The following is a 22,917-nucleotide window of genomic DNA, read 5'->3' as shown; positions in this document are numbered from 1 at the left end:
ATTTTGCAACTCTGCCTTCTGGTTCCAGTGAAACTTCTTTAGCAAACAAAAATGCTTTTATTCAAAATATGCCGTGTTTGTTTTGTCCTTTTAAATAACAAAAAGTTTTTTTCGAGAAGTCAATTAAAAATAATATATGAAATAATTGACTTAATTAATCCTTTGGGAGGGGGAGACAGCTCCTCCCAAATCCGCTACTGGGTGTTTAGGACAATTTGTTTGTTGTTGGGAGGGGGGGGGGGACCTAGAATTCTTGATGTTTTGTATGTTAAAAAGTTTAACGTTCATAGTGTTCAAGATTTCCCATAATAATGTTCATTTTTGTTTGAAATACAAAGAGAAAATACGCTGGAGCAAATTTATGAGGGTTATTATAAATTTTCAATGAGTAAAATTTATCAATGAAAACTTCTTGATCTTAATCCCCATCAAATACTAGTATTGATATCGTATTAATGAGTGAAAAAATAGAAGATTGACATTTTCTTAGCTAAACCTCACCTAACTTTACAGCAAGGAGGCAGTTGAATTTTCAACTTAGCTACGTATCAGGTTTGACCACGCTTGAAGGTGATGGGAGGTTTTACCTACATTCTAAAACAACTACAAATTTAGAGATTTAGCCAAAGAAATCTCAGAACGTTTTCGGTTGAAAGTTAATCTCAAGTTTCATTTTAGATTTTTAATTTCATAATAATTCCGGGGGAATTTTCCGAAATCCCCCCCCCCCTCATTTAACATCATTGAAGTTTGTATAAAATTGTGCTTTTTGTGACTTCACTAAACGAAAGCCACTGAACCCTTTATTTTCCCTAACGAACTGAGATATCTAAAATCATGTCTTTAAGACTTAAATTTTGCAAAACGTCTGATGGAAGGCGTATTTACATCGCCAAAGATAGTCTAAAATTGCCATTCTGAAAAGTTTCTAGGAGGGGGATTTGAATCCCATTTCTTTCCTTCACGTCATCAAAGATGGCGTACATTAGCGTTTCTGAGCTTCAATAAGGAAAAAATTGCAGGTACGGGATCCCTCAAGGGAGGGGTGATTGTCCCCATTCCCTTCTCGTGTATCTGTCCTTGCTTTATAACAAGTTGTCTTGAAGAACATTTCAAGAAAACCGTTTACATCACTTTCCTTGAGAATGCCATTTGTGATTTTGTGAAGTCATGATTCCCCACCCAAACAACAACACAAAGTAATAATATTAAAAAACAATTCGAATTGTGAAAAATAAAATAATGATTTTTGCAGTCACGAATTGTTGAAAGGATCAACCCTTTTTTCACTACAACTCTACTCGTTTTTTTTTTTTTTTCTACAAGTGACTCCTATTGTAATTATAATTGTGAAAAACATAGTAATCACAATTCAAATTGATGGCAGGGTAGCAATGCAGGATGATGCTTGCTGGATCCTGGGGGTTGTGCACTAGATGGGGCCTAGATGTTGTAGGCTAAACACACATTTGAGACATTCGGGTAGTTCAGGATAGCAAAAACCTTAACTGTCAGAAAAAGCAGGTCTTTGTCCAAATTTAAGGGAGGTGACGCACATAGACAAAAGTATCCAAAATTTCCATCCTTAGTATAGAAAATTTCACTGTTCTTCCATAAATGATTCATAAATAATTCTGAAAAAGAATAGAACATCAACTATGGTCAAGTGAAGATAATGGGCAATTTATGATTGCTCAAAGAAAAAGTCCAAATGAGTAGCAAACATTTTCACCATTACTTTGAGAGGCTCTATGATCGAAGCTGAATTTTATCTTTAAAACAAATCAGGAACGCAATACATAGTGAAAAGAAATTGTCTAGAACAGTACCTGAAATTTGCAATATCTATCAATTTCTATTTGCATAGCTACAGATTTTTTTTTATACATGTGAGTGTGGCATCCACTGTAAGAATTTTTTGCCAACCTGATGTCGGCTTAACACCAGAAAGATGATCAGGTAAGGACGATACAAGGGAGGGGCGATGGGGCTGATCACCCCCTCCCTTAAGGGTCCCTACATCGCCATTTTTCCGAATTTAGGTCTGAAAAAACAAAAAGGTAGCCTTTTTTTAATGACGTTAAGGAAAGGAATGGGGTTCGAATCTCTCTTCCCCCTAGACTTTTCAAAATTGAAGTTTCAGAGAGGCAATTTCAGATATTCTTTGGAGATGTTAGGAGGAGGAGTCTGGAGGCCTTCCCCAAGGCATTTTGCAAAATTTAAGTCTTAAAGATGCAATTGCAGGCATTAGAGGAAGGAATGTTTTCAGTAATTTTCCTCCAGTAATGTTTCAAAGCGCAATTTTAGGTGACCTTCGATGATGTTAGGGGTAATGGGTTTCAAAACACCCAGAATTATTACAACATTGAAGCACTAACATGTAATTTTAGAATACCTCTTTCAACGGAAAAGAAAAGGAATAGGTTCCTAGGATAAAATTCTATATTATACTTGTTTCAGAATTTAGAAAAAAATGATGTGGCAGCTTCCACCCCCCCCCCCCCTCCTCTGCAAACATTTGTAAATTAGATACATAGTAAGATACATTTAAAAGCAACAATTAATACAATGAAGCGCTCCTTCCTGAAAAAATTTCTGGATAGGGTCTGCATTCCATATGTTGTTGTTCAACCTGTGAGACAACCTGGGTCCAAAGGCATGAGTCCAGCACCATGCCATCACACTAGCCAGCGGACTTTTTTCTTTTCAGCCATGGTGCTTGTTCAATGGTTTTAGTTTGCTATGAGGACTCTTCTGGTCTGAAAGAAAAACTTAGAGCATATATGCTGTAAAATGTATGGGAAAAAGTTGCAAAATCATTTTTTTATGGAAATTAATTTTAAGGTCGCGAAAAATTACTGACCAGCAATCATTGGGTATTTAAAGAAAATATTGCTCGTAGTAAAGTAATAAAAATCAAAAGTGATAAAAATTTCTGATATTCAAAAGTCCTTAATTTCTCTGTTCTGTGTATATTGTACTGAACGAAATCTACCAAAGAAAACCAAAACACATTTTTAAAACATTTTATTTGCTAAACATTAAAACTTCAACATTTGGCATGGGAAACTTGTTTTGAAAATAAATAGTTTAAAAAATTTAACACTTTCTAAAACAATGGTCGAAACTATGAAAAAAGTACAGAAGGAAAACTAAAGGCTCAGACAACAAAATTAAGTAGTATTTTAATCAAGATTTCTTTTTCAATAATTTTTTCCACTAGAGAAGGAATAAAAACTGCAAATTTTGGGCAAGTCACAAAAAATGATTGTGCAAGAAAACTTCATCAGAAAGTTTAATACTGCAAAATGTGACATCTTTTAAATAAGAAACAAAAGTATGAATATGATTCTTTTACTAACAAAAGTTAAATAATAGGTCTTAAAAAACGAAAAAAAGAGGGGAATGAAATAATTAAGTTATAACTTTCAAAAGAAAAGCTAAAATTGAAGATGTAACTACTAACTCAGATTGAAAAATCTAAAGTAAATAAACTGCAGGAAATGTTCGGTAATTCAACTGAAAAACATACTTCAAAATATTAAGAAAGAATAACAATTAAAATGTTTGTTAAAAATATTGACAATGAAAAACAAGCAACATTTACAGCATTAATTGCACATCACATAATTTTTTTAAATAGAATTTAACATATGTACAATATTAACAATCTTTTTTATATACAATAAATAAATATTGCTTTCGTGGCAAAAGTAGCTAGAAGTCTATTAACCATTAAGAAACCAATTCTTTCTGGTGTCATAAGAAATTCAAGGGATATTTCAACAAACCTAAAGTCTTATTTTTTTTAAGTATAGGCTAACTCATTAACTTTACTTTTTATAGAAGGATTGAGGAAAATATCACTATGTTTAAAAAATTCAAGTCGTTACAACAAGTTTTAAAGCTTCATTGTACAAATTCTTCATTTCAGTCCTTGGTCTATTTTCAAAAAGGGCAGCTCTGTTTTGCATTTCACCTTTCTTAACCCAATGACAATACACTCTAAATGCACAGCCATCAATGACCTAAATAAGAAAATAAATAAATAAATGAACAACAGTTAGCTATTTATCCAACTTTTCACACAAAATTTGCAGTACATATATAGCCAACAGTATCGTTTGCTACAGACTGACAATCATTTCCTTCACAAATTAAGATACAATAAATATTTTCAGCAAAACTGAAAACTTATTTTTGTTTCTAATACAGTGAAACCTATGTAAGTTGACCACTTGCGGTGCACTACTTTAGTGGTCAACTTATAACAGGGTTCGTACTCAATTTCAGAAATAAAATGAAGGAGTTTTGAAGGAGTAAAATGAGATTTTGAAGGAGTACTAAGGTCACAAAGTGTCACACTTCACCTTACTCCTCCTATTGTCACATGTCATATTTTTTATGAACATATTGTTATAATAACTCTGTGATGTCACTTTCTGTCCCCTTCTCTTTTTCCCCTTGTCACAATTTCATGAACCTGTCTCCCCCTCAAGGCATGACATCACTTGTGGATGTGGATGACTCTTTTTACACTATCATAACTGCGATTAACTAAACATTTTTTTTTTCAACACAATCACTTAATATAGTACATCTACTTATGTATTTTTAAATCTTTAAATAATAATTAGGCAAGTTGACTTTTGCTGCTGAGAGTGTGGTTGAGGGAAAAGCAATCATCATAAAACTTGAAAAAATAGCCAAGCACCAGTAAGCATGTTTTACTTCACTTATAACATGTCTTAGTCATGTAATAATATTTTCACCTTCAATTTTTACGACTTTTATGATCAATTTGTAAATTACATCTTTATGAAAAAATAAATATACGAAATTACTACATTAAAATTGTCCTTATACCTTTGCCCTTGTGACGATGTTAAGTTGTCGATCGAAGTATTTTTAGTTACTGTCATAGAGGAAAAGTATGTAGTCTAATTAAAAAAAAAAGGAATTTTGAAGGAGTTAAAACCAAAATGAAGGAGTTTGAAGGGCCCTTCAAAAAAATTTCCTGAATGAAGGAGTATTGAAAGAGTTTTGAAGGAACCTACGAACCCTGTACAAGGGTGGTCAACTTTACAGGTTTTACTGTATTTTGCTTTTAGGGCCTTGTAAAAAAAATTAACATAGACTTCATGCTACAGTTAAAATTCATTCTTGGAATAAAATTTAAATGAAAATTCATTTCATTTAATGAGATTGTGCTTATGAGTAATTTTCCTCAAAAACTTCAATTAAAACTACAGAAGCATTTGCACGACATATTTTAATCCAGTGTACATATTCATCTTGATAAACATTGTATGTTACCTGAAAACTCCTTTCACAAAGCATTATTGAAACCAGGAACTGAAAAAGGTTGTACAGAATTAGATGTGAGCCATGAGATGAATGACACCCAATTGGTGGGTAAAGTTTAAAGAAAATCTATCTTTCAGATGTCTGGAAATTTTCCGACAGCAAGAATTTAGTGCTTTTAAATATTGTGATTGCATTTGACGTTCAAATGCCATACTAGCCTCAAATTATCAGTAAATCAACATCACAATTTTGTTTCGGTACCACACATCATTCTCTTGATATTTAATGGTGCTGCATTCATAGGAAATATCTAATGGATAATAGCAACTCCTTTGGTTCAGCAAACTAAAATTTCATTACATGTGGAATAGTACATCCAAAAGCATGCAATACCTTTAATAACTGTAACTCATCAAAATTACTTAATAAATAATAAAACATTAAACATTATTTTCCCTTATTTCCTCTGTAAAGTGTAAACAGAGAACTAATTGTACACCACTATAATTTTTTCAGAGAAAGAATTTATAACACAGCAGGTATTTTTTGAGAGTTCTTTGAAAAACACTTAAGATTTTTTTTTTATACATACAAACATCTGTGTTTCATTTTTATTTAAACTTTTTCATGTAACGCATTTCAAAATTTGCAAATGACCAGGGCATATAATCTTAAGAAGAAATAAGGATAGCTTACTTTTCTAAGAGTTTTGACCCGATAAGGATCCATTTGAGCTATATCAATGGATAGTGGTTCAGGAGTATATTTAAGTCTTTTTAATCTAATCACAGCTCGAACACATAAAATTCCAAACTAAAAATCAAACGTAAATTAGAAAAATGTTTACAAATGAGGCAGTGAGAAGCAAAGGGACATAAGTGGACATTTTCAAGTTGTGAGTAATAAAGATAACGTATTAGGTAGGCTAACACTGAAATTTTTTTTAAAATAATGCTGTACAACAGCACCTACCTTGGCTACTAGTACTATATCTTTCCCAAGACAGAGGAGGGGTTCACATACCGTTTGTACTGGTTATCTCCAAATTATTAATTTTACCACTTACATCCCTTTGCTTCTCACTGCCTCAAATGAGCACAATATCATAAAATAACACAAATATTTAGAACTTCCACACTAAGCAAAGCATTCTACATTTCTTTTTTCAAAGAAAAAGTAAATAAATGTATTTTTGAAAATTCATATTTAAGGAAAAAAAAAAAACAGTATGAGACCCCAAATCCGAAACTCTCAAGAAAACAACCTTTCCAAATTTTAGATCCAGACTCGAAAATATCGAAAACTATCTTCATTTTTCTGAGTTTTGCTTAATCTTTGAGGCAAAAGTTTTTATTTCTTTATCAATCTCAATTAAAGCATACTTTGGCATGCTAAAAAAAAATGGCAAGAGAAAATTTGCATTGTCGTATGATCCTCGAATACTACTTTACAATATTCTGATTGATACAATTTAAAAAAATCATACTTGTACTAAAAATAGCTTTGTATTAATGCTCAACACGTTTTGCATTGTGTGCTAATGCAAAAATAAAAAGATAAATCATAAACCAAAAGCAGGTGCTATGGAGTTTGCTACGCAATTACAGTAAAACCCTCAATATTACACATGACATCAATGAAACGTAAAAAAGGAGATACAAATATCAAGTTTTCAACAAGTAACAGGCGATTGTTAACAATTTTAAACATAAAAAAAGAGAGATAATATGGGAAATAAAGAATTATAAATTTGAAAAAGAGAAAACTATTCAGCAAAAATCTTCTTGGATTCTGAAATTGGGATCCCATGCTGTACGTTAAATTCACAAATAGCAGTCAGAAAATGCAGTGTTAGGTGAGCATAATGGGTGAGGGGCTATCTATAAATGATGTCGCACTTTTTCTTCACCTGTTCTGACCTCAGAGTGAAGATGGGTAGAGAGAGTATGTGGCAACATTTTCTCACGCCAGCACAAAAGTGATTTTCACCTCATGACAAGCACCCACCGCAGAGAAGCGTAGCATGTGTTTCTACGAGGGAAAGTTGTTTTAAAAGAAAATGGTCTCTTATTGCAGGGTTGGCAAAAACCCGGGGTTTTTTAAAAAAGCCCATGGACCCAGGGTTTTTTTAAATAAAACTCAACTAAAGCTGGGCTTTTAAAAATAAATGTGGGTTTTTTCTTTTTTTTAGGGAAAATGTGGGGTACTTGTAGCATATTGTAGCTAAGCATATGGACAAAGCGCAAAAATTGTCTTGGGGTAAAAAAAGCTGGAAAACTAGTTAAAATTCAGCATTTTCTGAAGAAAAGTATAAAAGACGACAAAACCCAAGAATGGTGAAGTTTCAGATTTTTTAGTTTCTATGATTACCAACAGTTACGGCAAAGTTACTTCTCGAGTGATAAAATCTATTGTTCGTTTTTAATTAGTACTTTTTTTTTGCATTTTACTTTATTGTATTTCATTTCGTTATGCAAAACTACTGTAGACCCTCAAGTAGTTTAAATCCCTTTTTACTGAATTCCAGCTCAATCAAGACATTTCTTTGAACTTTATGTTGCCTGTTTTTCTATTTCTGTGTGCAGAGTAAGAAATATTAAACTTTTTCGTAAGATAATGAAAATACTGTACATCCTAATCTGTTTTGTGTCTGACCGTTTGAGAAACCTGTTGAGTTCTAAAAAATATACCTTATTTATTCGGGATTTGTGACGTGTTGGTGTACAGAAAATAATTCACCTGAAAGCCTTTTAGCTAGAGTAGTTTCCTCTGTACAATCTACAAGTATTGAGAAAATCAGACGTGACAGGACTAAGTCAAGATAATTTGAGTTATTTATTGACCAGTCAAAGAAAAAAGTTAAATATATTTATTTAAAATCTTTGAAGTATTTTTTTTAATGCCGCCAAGAGTTAAGAAATACTATTAAAGTTCAAAATTCATTTTTTATGTCCATTGTCTGTGGTAAAGAGCAAATAAAAAATAAGTTGTAATTGTGAAAATATTTAAATTAATCAATTTTTTTAAAAACTTCTCAGAAAATTTTAAAAAACCCAAAAGTGGGCTAAATAATAGGTTTTTTTAGATGGGTTTTTTCAAAAAAACCCATTGGGTCCAACCCAATTGGGTCCAATCCGGCCAACCCTGTCTTATTGTTCTGTATTTGGATGTAAGAAAAAAATTGGTCCAAGGAAGGATTAATAACATTCCATTAGTAAGTTTTTACTTTAATAATATCTCAGTTATTAATAAATTTATTGGTTTTATAGCTAAAAATAGAGTTAGAAAGTCATTTATCGCTTTTTAGGCGAAAAACATTTTATTTTACCAAAATTAACAACTTCAACTGAGCGTTGGCGCTGTCATCTTTCATCTCATAATATACTTAATATAGATGTTCGTATCTTTACAGATACCTGTGACCTCATTAAGTTTTTTTCCATAAAGCTAATTGAGGTAGTGAGAAGCAAAGGTATGTAAGTGGCGAAATTAAAAATTTGGAGATAACCAGTACAAATAGAAAGGGAACCTCTCATCTGCTTTGGGGAAAGAGATAGAATTAGTATCCCTGGTAGGTAATGCTGTGTAGTGTGATTTATAAAAAAATTCAATGAAAGCCTACCTAGGACGTTATCTTTAAGCGCATTTTACTCTAAACTTGAAAATGTTCACATACATCTCTTTGCTTTTCACTGCCTCAATTCAAGTTGGGTTTTCTTTCTCACATGAATTAAGCTTCATACTAATATTACACTGTCAGATGAATGCTATTCATAGGCAAATACAATTCAGTTTACTATTTTAAGGGTCAGTAAAACTGTAAGCAAAATTGTATTCATTGGCGACTTTTCTTTTTTTGTATTAATTATCATTAATGATTTGAGGTGTCCACGAGAAGGGCGGGGGGGGGGGGGGGGATTGCATAAACTAAGCTAATGCAATATTAGCAGAAGATTATTTTAACAGGGTCTTTTTTTTTGGGGGGGGGTCTAATTCGGGGGGGGGGGGGACTACATGGCATTTGAGGCGGTGCTGTTGGAGGGATAGGCACCTCCAAGATTATGCATTTATGATTCTGGTTTGTGTACTCAAGTAATTAAAAACGAATGATTTGTATAGTTTATTTCTAATAAACAGGAAGTCCTTGTTTCTGTTTTTTTTTTTACTAAAAAAAATTTAGCCAGTAAATATTGCAATTGTGTGTTTTATTTTAAATGAAATACTTTCTCAATATTCTATGGTATTATTTGCATAAGACATTATGAATGCTTTCTGATAAATTCATATGCATTCATTGCAATTTTTTGAAACTTTTAGAAACTAATTTGGAAGAAGTGGAAAATTTATTTTCACATTTGCCGTTCCACGATTATGCCTGTAGCAGACTTTGTTTATACGTTGAAGGCCATTCATTAATTACGTAAGGATGATTTTGGCAATTTTTGACCTCCCTCCCCCCTTGACCCCCATGTAAGGGTACGTTAGATTTTTCAAACCCCTCCCTCTATTCTTACGTAAGATTCCATTTCAATTTTCAAAACAAAAAATGTTGTTAGAAAAGGATTAGTTACACTAAAACTTCCTGTTTGACGTTCATCAAAGATTTTTATAATATATTATATGATGTGATATTAGTTACAAATAAAACATACCATACATAGTGCAATTCTATTATTATATTTTACATTATTCATTCTTAATCAAACAAGAAAAAAATAGCTAATCCTAATACGTTTTTGCCTTCCAGACGCAAATGAAATATGATCCCTGAAAACCACTTGATTGCTCAATTTCTAGTATAAAATATCGACTTGGGAAATATAATGTATGAATGGGTTTGCTCCCCCCCTGAAGTAAGGGTATGTAGAGATTTTTCTAATCCCCCCTCCCTCTTGGGACCCTTATGTAATTAATAAATGGCCCCTTGCAACTAATCTTTAAAATATTTTAAGATGCGGAAAGATTAAAATTTGCAACCTATCGCATGCAAACACTTGCCAATAAATTTAGGGTGCCAAGGTGCAAGAAGTTTTATTCTCCCCAAGTGACCTGTGCTCGCGGCAGCTTCCTCTTGATTTTAACAGTCTCAACCAATCTTCACTCTGAGGTTCTGACCCTCTCTTCCTTTATCACAAGTCCTGTTATTTTTAATAAACAATCTTATAAAAAATGTGCAATATCAGACTTCTTGTTACCTCCTCTCTCCCCCGTACCACAATTCCACAAAACCTCTCCCCCTCTCGAAGCTTGACACCATTTGTAGACAACTCCTGAAGCAATGCACTGGAATTCATTTTTTGCGAGTTTGTCACAAGCAGCATGATCTTACATAATCATGTTTCAGAATCACACCTTTCCTGTTGACAATCGCTGAAAGATATTTTCTCGACTTTGCACCATCTAAATTCTTTTTGTTCGGATCGTTCTGCACTTGAAGCGCAGAACAAAAAAAGTAAAATTTGACTAATATCCAAAATGCCACTTCAAGATATCTTGCTCCAAAATCGGTTGGTTTTTATAAATATAGGGTAGAAAAATTGCACACTTAATGACAAAAGAACATAGATAATTTGGGCAACTACACCATTGATTAAAAATACGTTAAAAATTTATTTGTTTGAAAAAAAAAAAAACTTTCAGGATCCCCTAATAGTACAATATAATATACTTCACTAAAATTCAAAACATGGATATAATCTCTGTAAAAATGCATGCCAAATGTCAAGCAAAATATTTACAAAAATACATACCTGAAATGTTCTACGAGCATTAAATACTCTTCCTTTCGCTTGCTGGAAGAACAAAGAAATATGAGAATCATAAACACAAGAATGTGAGCACAAAATGTATTGTAAACATACATGAATTGAAAAATAGGTTGCTTGCATCTTTCATTTAAAAAAAAAAGAGTTATAAAAAATAAATCAAACTGTTGAAAGATTTAACAAATAATGAAATGTCAGCCAATGAAACTGATAACATGAGACAGTTTTTAATATCAAAGTTAACTTGACTGGATCTAAAAAATAGTTTGTAGTCTATTAGTTTTTCAAAATTAGTTTACAAAAGAAATCACTATAACTAAAGGCTCTTTTCATGACAGTGCTTTTGCTGTTTTTCATTACTAACAGAGATAGCTCTAGTACCACTGGCCATAATAAACGAGCTATTGTGTTAAAGCATCTAAATAAAAAAATACTTATTCCTTTAGGGGGCAAATAGCATCTTTTGTTTTCACTTAAATCAAATATAAAACTAAAAATTCTTCAGAACCTTTTCTTACCTGCAACATATTTTGTTTTAACAAAAGTGACCTTACTGAAAATTTTATATTGCATTTTTTTTCTATTTTAAGTTGCACACACTTGAATGGTTATTTATTCATTTATTTATTTATTTATTGTAAGAGAAAAAAGTTTCCAAATAACACAAAATCTGAAAGTGCATTATCGAAAATATAAATGTGTACTTACAACAATTTTGAAGAAATCATGTGATAATGCTTGGGATGCACTAATTCTTCTACAAGGCTCAACAACTAAAAGCTTTCTAATCTATGGAAGAAGACAAAAAAATAAAAAACCTTAAAGAAACAGAATGCCTTTCAAGACGAGTCAATAAATTTAGTGCTCATAAAAGGAATTTGTGAATATGCAAATTAATTTCACCACTTCATTACATAAAACATTACATAGATTTTAATATGGGAGGGCTAAATTCTTTTTGAAAATAATTTAGCTTTCTGTAAAATGGTAGCACCAAAACAGCGGTTACTATTTTTTGAATCCAGGCCAATTACCAAAGAAATAGACATCTAAAATTTCTGAACCGGGAAATCTGAATTATGGAAAATAATCACTAAAAATAGCCCTATTCACTAATGAATGACCTGAATTTAATTATGAGCAAAAAGTAACTGAAGAGGAAGAAGAGAATGTCATGCCTTAGATACTTTGAGAATCTTTAAGATTTCTTCCTCTCAAACACTGAGCTCTCGTGCAATGAAGGATGATTTTATGACACCTTCATGTCATCAAATGATGGACCTTCAAGAAGTCCTCTGCAGATTTGATGACATTTAGTCTCTTTCTACAATATGAAAGCAGCCATTTGAAACAAATAAAATTAGAAGAGAAAAATTTCAGGTGGTTGATGAAAATAGAAAAGTAGTTGGTGCTTGACATCTACAGAGATACATAAATGAGGATGATTAATTAAAAAGTAAATGAAGTTCAAGAAAAAAAGAGTCTCATAGTGCAAGTCTCAATTTCCAAGAAAAAATTGAAAAAAGAGGAAAAGTAGTTCATGATGATTTATTACTAAAGTTTCGAATCTCTGATCTAATGTTTCATTCAAACTAGTGCTGTAGCATTAAAACTCTCAAAGTTAATAGTTAAATATTATGATTCAATCTGCCATGGACAGGTAAACAACAGTATCTGCAGAAATGAGCTTTATGTGTTTCAAGAAATGTGTTTTGGATTCACTACTAGGGAAATGCTGGCATTAAGACTTTTTTTTTTTTTGTGCTTTTCAGCAGAAACTAAATGAGCAAGCTTGTACAATAAAGCTAACATACAATAGATTAAAAAAAAAGTAGTTACTGCCCTTTACCTGCCCACAACAGTATTTAGTGCTACTTCTGAAAATAGTATACAAAGAGGCATAAAGCAAATGTAGCCGCCAAGCAAAAAATCTTTAAAAAATACTCAAGTAATAGCAGTACCAGTCCTACTTCTTGGCCAAACTTTTAAAGCAAGGAGCCAGTTTATGTTCGTGTGGTGACAGCTTCTTTGTTTCAGCAGATGCTGATGTAATTTTATCAGTCTTCTTCACATAAAACCATATTTTACATTAACTAATGAGCTAAACTTAATTACTGCAAACCTATATGAACATTCGAGTAAATTTATGATAATGTTTACTTTTTAAATTTAACTTGAAATTATTTATTTTTGCGAGTAAGATCTAAAATAGATGATGGGGCACTTGTGAACACAACATCTAGGGACACATGTGAACAGTTCACATATCTTCTTTGTAATATTAATACTAGTGTAGGTTATGATAAGTGTTTAAAAATGTGTAAATATTTGGAATTATTGCTTTTCAACAAACAGTTAGTAAAGCTATTGATAATTGTTATTAAATATTCATTTATTTTTATTAATTTTTTATTCCTTTAAATTCATTTGTAGCTCAATAATTGGTCAAGAGTTTAGTGTTATATAACACTCACATTACATAAAAAGAAAATATTTTCATCTAAGTAAAAATTGAAGTTTAAAATTTTAAAGAATTTAATATCATATTCTGTGTGAAGCTTAAACGCAATATATAACAATAATCTTTACAAAATAAAATAATCTTTGTATTATGTAGTCTAAAAAGTTTTTTCTTGTCTATCAGTTATCAGGATATGCAACGTAACTTTAAAATTTAAATGAGAGTTATATAGCTTGGAAGAAATATTTCCGTAATGACTTTCTGTACAATAATTTGACACAATATAGGTTACAAACCTTTCAATGTAACGGGTATATACATTTTCCGTTGAAATATAATGCTTGTCCCACATTTTTCAATCGTTTTCACATGTGCCCTAGGCTTGTTCACATGTACCCCCGCTATAAGGGCACATGTGAACAATTAAAGACATTTTTAAAAAAAAATCCATAAAGTAAAGAAATAATCTTTTAAAAAAATCCAAAATGCCACTTCCAGATATCTTGCTCCAAAAACAGTTGGTGTTTATAAATATAGAGTAGAAAAATTGCGCACTTAACCCGTAACAGGGGAGGTGAAAAAGTAGGATGTAACAAGGGGAAGTGAGGTCTCAGAGACCGTTCTACTTAAAAATTTTTTAAAAATTGTGTAATTAAGATGCATTTCCGTAACTTCAGTTCAATGTTTGTTGAACTTTCGTTAGCACATTGAAAAAATATTTTTGAATTTTTAATTGAAACATACCTTTTCCGAGGAAATTTTGCTAGAGTCTTAAGATTTTTCCAGAAAAAACATACAGTGCATTAAATAACTTACTATTCACAATAAAAATGAATCTGTGGATTATTACTGATTTTATTTTAGTTATTAAATGCATACAGAACATTTTAATACCAGAAAATTGATTCTATCACAATACTGGAAAATTTTGAACAACAATATTTGCAACTTCCCTTAGATGTTCTTTTAACTTTTGTTAGTGGGGGGAAAAAATATTTTTGAATTTTTAATTGAAATATACCTTTTCCGAGGAAATTTTGCTAGAGTCTTAAGATTTTTCCAGAAAAATCATACGCTGCAGTAAATAACTTACTATTTGCAATAAAAATGAATCTGTTAATTATTACTGATTTTATTTTATCTATTAAATGCATACAAAACATTTTAATACCAGAAAATTGATTCTATCACAATACTGGAAAATTTTGACAGCGACTAAACTATTAATATATCACGTCGATTATTTTTAGAAATAATTCAGCTCTCATTGTCTGTAGAACATTCATTGCGTACCTTTTAAGAACATTTCAAACAAATACCAACCTCATTTTAAATATTTTACATCTCAATTTTTTTCATATAACAAAATACTGTAGTTACCATGGAAACAAAAAATAAATCCTCAAGTATAGTATACTAACATTAAATGAAATGCTTTTAGGGAAAATATTAAGAAATTAATTAATATGTTTTCTGTTGCTGTATGAATCAAATGAAAAGAAAGTAATAATAACAATATACCAAATCTTTTGGCAGTTCTGTAATGTCATCCCACTCTGGGCTGCAAAACTCATATTTCCCGTCCATTATATTTCTTAACATAATCATCTGCTTTCTGTGCCAAAACGGAGGAAATCCAACCAAACTAGAAACCAAGAGCAGTACATGAAAACACATGAAACGATTAATTTTTACAGTAAATTTATAAACAACAATCAAAATGTCAACTGGGATATTCATTCCAAAATCAGCTTTCAGTTTCCCTGACTTTTCCAGGTTTTCTGTGACTTTTCCATACCGACAACAGAAAATTTCTAGGTATCAAAACTGTTGAAGTGTTTTGCATAAATTAGAATTTTCATCTATAAATTTAAAACTAAAAGAAAACTGCCTATGCTTATACGGGGAAAATGCATGACATTACAATATGCTGTTCTTTATAAGTGATGGGAAATCAAGACTTTAAGGGGAACTAATAGAATGAAATGGCTGCCCAGCAAAATCTACTGGGGAAATTTCAACAAAAGCAAATTAACTAAATTCCTTATTAAAAGTTGAAAGTATTCAAATATTTTACTTAGTATCATACTTAAAAAGGAGCAAAACATAACATAAATTCATTATTAATGATATTAAATGAGATCAAGTTACTTTGATTCTCTTCCAGAAGAAATTTGTTTGGAGTGATGACATAGTGATGATATTTTTGTTTAGTGATATACTCATTTTCCATTAAAACAATTATTAAATTAAATTAAAACATTTTTTTAAATAAAATTTTATTTCCGGTTGCGGAGAGTCATTGATGAATTAGGGATTCAGTGAAAACCAGGGACAAACTATATTACTGTACAAGATTTAAAATATCATTTCAGAAGAACTTCTCAATAAAGGACAATATAAGGGAACTGGACAACTAGTCCTTAGATAGAGGTGTTCCTCCTTCAGAGATAGATGAATTGATGCATGCTGTGTACTGAACTCAGTATACAGTTGAGCCCATAGACTAATAATAAGAGTAGACCGAGCTTTCCCAGACTTGCTGATGGAAAAATTGGTTCATAGATACATCATGTGACTGGTGAGAGGCTTGGCGAAAACTTTGGCAGCATGGTTGCTAGATGGCAACATTATCTATAGTTTGGCACTCGACATGTACTTTAAGATGTAATGTGTTTTCATTATAATTTTTTTCTAGGTGCAGAGATTGAACTGTTTTTCTTTTAGTTATGCATTATTTTGACATTAGTAATTAGTTTTTGATCACAGTTTTCAATAACTTTTATTTCATTTGGAACTGCTACGTCAGCGTTGGCGTAAACATAATAAATGTACTAGTCGGTATCTTAAATTGAAATTGTAGGTAAAAATCTTACCGTTTGCCGATTCTTTTTGGGCGCTTGCATCTTTAATTGCTTATTGAAATTGAATTAAGAAAATGCACAATACTATCTAAACGAAAAACTCACTACATTAACAAAATATTTACAACTTAGAATAACAAATCGGACTCCCTAAAAGATCATTCTTCCGTATTCCATCAATTCTATTTATTTTATTTCTCGCGGACCTTGATCGTCTGCTACGATCAACGCCCGCTGTTGCTAGGATATCCACCAGTCACATGGTTTGGTTTATGAGCAGCAAAAAGGTTGCCATAGCTCGGTCTATTCTTATTATTAGTCTATGGTCGAGCCTCCAACTTCCACATATCAAAATTTTCAATATATCGAAATCCCAGCAAATTTCAATGTTCATTACATAGAAAAATTGTTTATATATATCGAAAAAATCTCTATATTATCGAAAAAAATTTCGAGACATCGTAGATTTTTTTTTTCCACTTTAGACTGTTTGTCTCGTGAAAAATGAAGGTTAGGGGAGAAAATTATGTTTATTAAAGGTTGCTAAGAAACTAATAAGAAATCTGGGTTTGAGGGGTGTGTAGATAGGTCGTTGTTCCATTCTGGAGTTCTTAAATTCCCTCAAGTTTATTTCAAATCTTAGTTGTAACCAGTAACACTGTAAAATCAGTTTCAAGTTATCCTTTTTGTCTGTTGATTATTTTAGCCTTTTTAGCTTCAGTAAAAATCATTCAGGTTAAGTAGATTGATTTTTTACTTTTCTCTCGATTACATTGTCAAAACGAAAATCCCCTCATGTTGCGAATCAAGTTGAACTGCCGAAGAATGAAGATGTATGAATTACAAAAATGTAATTTCTGTTAATTTTTCAGCTACAGTGGTGGACATAATTATAAACTCAAATTTTTTTTATTTTGGTTTAATTATAGCTTAACTCAATTTAACTTTTTTTCACTAAAGTAAAAATGAATGGTTAAAAGAATAGTTCTAAAAGTAGTACAACTCATCGGTTAGATTAAAAAGTTAATGAAATTGGAGAATTTGAAAATTTAATATCATTACATAATTTTATCATTAAGTGAAACATGGACAAAAGTATAAACTCAAAGGTAAAAAATCCAGGACTACGAGAAAGTTTCGTTCGAAAATGTTAATTTAACGCCATAGAATGAATAAATGTTGCCATCAGTGATTGCTAAATTTTTGTTTTTGAAAATTAATAAGAAACATTTTAATGCACTGCTGGACAAAATTATAGACTCAAGACCTTTTTCATTTTTTCAATCATAATTTAACCCAGTTTAATTTAATTTTTTATTTAATAAAACAGATAATGCAATTTAAATGCTCAGCTCTAATATATAAACTAAGGGCTCTTGTGTATTATATTCTAAGTTTTGGATTTTCTTATCATTAACTTCTTTTCCGAAGAGTAAAATAAAAACATTCTTGCCATTAGCTATTGCTTATTTTCTTTATAATTATGTCAAACAAAAAAATACCACTGAATAAAAAAAAATAATAAAAACCAGTTATTTTCATTTCAGATGATATTTTCTCCTCAGTTTAATTTTTCTTTATTATTCAAGTAAAACTTTTTATCATCTGTTTTCATGTTCAGAATGATTTGAGCTTTTTTTACTGCAAGTTTTTTATTCTGTCGAGTCGTTAAATTCTCCGTGCTTTGGTATTCATTGAGTTTTGAAATGTCTCAAGGTTTAAAACTTACAGGGCAACAAGTAGGAAAACTTGTGGCCTACAGAGATGCTGGTAAAACCCAGCGCCAAATTGCCTATTTAGTTAAACACTCCCAAGGGGCAGTAAAAAATGTACTGAAGGATCCTCCAAATTATGGAAAAAGAAAAAGGACGGGCAGGCATTCAAAACTAACTGAAAGAGATCGAAGATATATTTTATGCACAGCATCAAACACTGGAGCTTCTTCCAGCAAAATTCTGAAGACTTTAAAACTCAAGGTGAGCTCTAGGACAGTTAGAAGAGTTCTACACAACAAGCTCAGAATATGAAGTGGAGAAAATAAAAACACAGCCAAAATTGGAGGTTCGGCATATCACAGAAAAACTTCAGTTTGCACAGAGACATATGTCTTGGAAAAAAATGTGGAATTCAGTTGTTTGATCTGATGAAAAAAAAAATCAACTTGGATGGTCGAGATGGCTTTAGATACTATTGGCATGACATTAGAGAAAAAGAACAACATATATTTAGCCCAAACTTTGGTGGAGGTTCTGTAATAGTTTGGGCTGGTTTCTCTCAGCTTTGGTAAAGCAGGATTGGCATTTCTTAATGGAAGACAGAACGCTGAAGATTACCAATTAATACTGGAAGATCATCTCTTACCTTTTGCTCATCTGATTCCTGGAGATAACTGGTTATTTCAGCAAGATAACGCGAGTGTACACACAGCGAAAAGTACAAAAGAATGGTTCAAGTGCTGGGGTATCAAAATTATCAAATGGCCAGCTCGTAGTCTGGATCTTAATCCGATTGAAAATCTTTGGGGGACCATGGTCAGTACCCAACCACAGAGGAATTAAAAAAGGCAATACTTTCAGCATATGCCACTGTAGCTGTTGGAAACTCTTGTGAAATTTATGCTCAGCCGCGTAATTCAGAAAAATGGTGGCCCAACTCGCTTTTAAAAGTTAGTAGTTTACACTGATGGCTAGATTTAATGCAGGGTTAATTTGTAAAACATTTCAAACATTGATTTTATTTTCAATTTACCCATTTTAATAGCAAAATTACATTTTCCTAAATCTATGCTTTTGTTTTACTAAAGTAATTGCAAATGTAACTTAATTAAACTCAAAAAAAAAAAAAAAAAAAGAAAGAAAGAAAAACAATAATAAAATAAAATAATAATAAATAAATAAAATTTTGTCAACTTATAATTGTGTTTATGCAGTATCGTAAGTTTGTAATTTTTTAATTCAACATTGGTTCATTTTTGGATATTAAATGATCAAGTATTTGAATAAAATTCTACCAAACTTCAGAGTTTCTTAGTTTGGAGTTGATACTTTTGTTCACGTTTCATGTGTTATTAAGATATTAAAGTTGAGATTTTTTTAAATTAAATTATTTATTTCATAAAGTTAATGAGTTAAACTAAATTTAGGACTATTAAGTTAGTTATTTATCTTTACTGAAACATTTTTTTTTCCAGAGTTAAATTATGATTGAAAAAACGAAAAATAAAAATGAGTTTATAATTTTGTCCAGCGGTGAATTTATATGTTTCTCATTAATTTCCAAAAACAAAACTTTTAGCAATCACTGATGGCAACAATTATTCATTCTATGGCGTTAAATTAACATTTTCGAATGAAACTTTCTCGTAGTCCTGGATTTTTTACCTTTGAGTTTATACTTTTGTCCAGGTTTCACGTAATGATAAAATATTAAATTTTTCTAATTTCATGAATTTTTTAATTTAATTGATAAGATGTACTAATTTTAGAACTATTTCTTCAACTATTCATCTCAACTTCAATGAAATTAATATAAACTGAGTCATGTTATAATTGAAACAAAAGAAAAAAAAAATTGAGTCTATAATTTTGTCCACCACTGTATTAACTTTCGTTTAATCCGATGCTCGTATAAATTAGAAATTGGGTTTCATGCACGAAAATTAGCTTTAATTTTAATGGTTTTGGAGATTTTTATGATAAAATAAGATCGTTTCTATATATCGAAATTTCTATATATTGAATTTTTTCCGGCAATTTGCTACTTCGATATATGGAGGTCCGACTGTAATTTCATAGTAAATGCAAACTAATAACATTTAAGATTAAGTACTGAAATTGTTTCATAAATTCAAATAAAATTAAGAATTATTCAAACTGGGGGGGGGGGGGGAGTGAGGGGGGGGATAGAAATTACTTTATTAAAAATTTTACATTATCAAAGTTTTGTAACTTAATTTCATTGATTACAAGTTTGAATTTTTGCGTTACATGGATTTGTTTCATGTCATGCAATTTATAATGCAAAAAAAAAAAAAAAAAACCAGACCACATTTTAAGTTTTTTAGATACAAAGCTTGTTATGGGCAACACTTTCCATCAGGGCTTAACCCATATGAACAAACTGATGAGAAGTAAAAACATGAATGTAGGTCTTGGCAGAAATTTTAAAAGCCATATTTGTTTATTTGCATCTTAATGTCTAAACAAACGTTTACAAGTTAGTTTTTGGACAAAACGTGAACCTTGAATTCCAATAAATTTGATACTTCTAATGCATCTAAACTTTTTTTTTTTTTTTTTTTGTAATTTATCTGTGTGACAGTCCCTTAATGGGAGGCAAATACATGGAGATCCATATTCAAAGGGACTTGAACCAGAAAAAGTCTCTTAATAGAGGTGTCCCTTAAAGGAGGTACTACTGTACATTGTGCTTTCTCAATTTTTAGCACATAAACTATAATTTTACATGATGCTTGAGAATCTTTTTTTTCCCCCCCTCAACCCTTTTTTTATAATCCATCCTGATTTTAAATTTACAAGGTTCAAATATTAACTTAGGAAAACACAAAACAAATGCAAAGAACACAGTATAATAGTGCGATAATTATCTGCTTGCAATTGAATAAGAATGTTTTAACTGTATATGTAGCATATGTACAAAATTTAAAAATATTTTTTTACTTACAGAGTATACATGATAACACCACATGCCCATCTGCAAAAATTGAAAACAAAATCAAACTACTGAAATGAAAAATAAACAAATACATACCTTTGTGCGGAAAAGTAAATGGTGATCAATCATGTTTCGACACATAAAATTAGCCGTCTGCTAATTTTGAGCGACAAAGCATTGTTGATCATCGATTACTCAAATGAAGCTTTTATACAAACTATTTCAATCTAATTATATGCAAATATGGGGAGATAAAACACACAGAGGAGGGTAGGAAGGAATGGGAGGGCTGCATTCATGCCAAAATAAAATGTAAGCAGCTTTAGACTTGCTTGTTTCTAATCTGCTGCAACTGCTGAATAAGCAAGAAATAATTTTTCATTTTATTTTGGCATAAAATCAGCAGTCCCATTCCTCCCAAAAAGGGTGCGAATATATCATGATATTTTCCAAAATATCGTCAATATCAGTTATTTTGATATATATCGGATATTTTGATATCCATCCGATATTTTCTATCAGCACAAATTAAAGCCTTTAAAATAGTAAATGCATCCTCAAATCACTCTTCTTTTCTTATATTATTATTACATTATGTAGACTTATAACTGAGGTTTCTTTCATTATTTATATCTAATATTTCATTTAACATTTTTATCAATTTTAACGGAGTTAATTTAACATTAGCTGTTTTACTCATTTTTCCTCTGTTAGCTAGTTTTACACAGTTATACGATTCAGAAATAAAAAATATGCATTAGTCGGTGCACAGTCATAAGATATTTCCTTTTTTGCCGACTCAACGTTTTTTTTAAGTAAGCACTTTATTTATCAATTAAAATTGTTACATTGCTAATAATTTTATGAGTATAAGATTAAAAAAAAAAGAATATATTATATTATTTTGTTATATTAATGATGCATTAATACATCATAAAACTATAGTCCATAACTTTTTGGTTATTTTTAATAATAAATGAACAATATTACTATGATTAATATAATTTTTATACTAAAATACGGTAGTTAAAAACAAATATCAAAAATGTAAAAATATCATGATATTTTCAAAATAAATATCCAATATATATCGTGATATATATAGACTGATATATATCTGCAAACCCTGCTCCTAACCCTCCAAGCTTTTCCCACAAACATTTACATCAGCAATAGTCAGAAACATAAGAGTTCGTTTCAGTTTAAAGAGTTGGTTTTAAATATACATTGAGCCTAAATTTCTCAATAGTCACTAAAAGAATACTCTATTCTAAATACAGTCGACCCTCTGTATATCGAACTTCCACACTTCAAAATTTTCTATATATCAAAATTCCAGAAAATTTCCATGTTCACTGCATAGAAAAATTGTTTCTATATATCGAAAAAATCTCAAAGTATCGATTTTTTTTTTTGAGACATTCTTAGATTTTGCTTCCACTTTAGGACTGTTTGTCTCGTGAAAAAAGAAGGTTACGGGAGAAAATTATGTTCACTAAAGGTTGCTATGAAACTCATAAGGAATCTGGGGTTGAGGGGTGTGTACATAGGTCGTAGTTCCGTTCTTGAGTTCTTAAATTCCCTCAAGTTTATTTCAAATCTTAGTTGTAACCAGTAACACTGTAAAATCAGTTTCAAGTTATCTCTTTAGTCTGTTGATTATCATTCCTAGTCTTTTTAGCTTCAGTAAAAATCATTCAAGTAGATTGATTTTTTTACTTTTATCTCGATTACATTGTCAAAATGAAAATCCCGTAATGTTGCGCCTCAAGTTGAAATGCCGAAGAATGAAGAACTCAAAGGCGCAAAAATAATTTGTTCATTTTTCAATTATTAACTTTCATTT

The 22,917-nt window shown here is 30.9% G+C and overlaps 1 protein-coding gene across 1 annotated transcript in view; it reads right to left on the bottom strand.

Moving 5' to 3' along the window:
- Positions 1–3,035: 3,035 nt before the first annotated feature.
- LOC129224025 (phosphorylase b kinase gamma catalytic chain, skeletal muscle/heart isoform-like) overlaps positions 3,036–22,917 on the bottom strand; it is a 41,037-nt gene continuing 21,155 nt past the window's right edge. Inside the window, exons 9-14 of the mRNA XM_054858420.1 lie at positions 21,081–21,110; positions 15,055–15,178; positions 11,781–11,861; positions 11,058–11,099; positions 6,004–6,120; positions 3,036–4,028 (exon numbers count right to left, since the gene is read on the bottom strand). Of these exons, the coding sequence (XP_054714395.1) occupies positions 3,882–4,028; positions 6,004–6,120; positions 11,058–11,099; positions 11,781–11,861; positions 15,055–15,178; positions 21,081–21,110 (541 nt within the window). The 3' untranslated portion in view covers positions 3,036–3,881. The remainder of the gene's footprint in view (positions 4,029–6,003; positions 6,121–11,057; positions 11,100–11,780; positions 11,862–15,054; positions 15,179–21,080; positions 21,111–22,917) is intronic.

This window comes from Uloborus diversus, chromosome 6 (assembly GCF_026930045.1).
Source record: "Uloborus diversus isolate 005 chromosome 6, Udiv.v.3.1, whole genome shotgun sequence".
NCBI lineage: Eukaryota > Metazoa > Arthropoda > Arachnida > Araneae > Uloboridae > Uloborus > Uloborus diversus.
The sequence above is the reverse complement of the archived record's forward strand: the minus strand, read 5'-3'. Positions and strand labels throughout refer to the sequence as shown.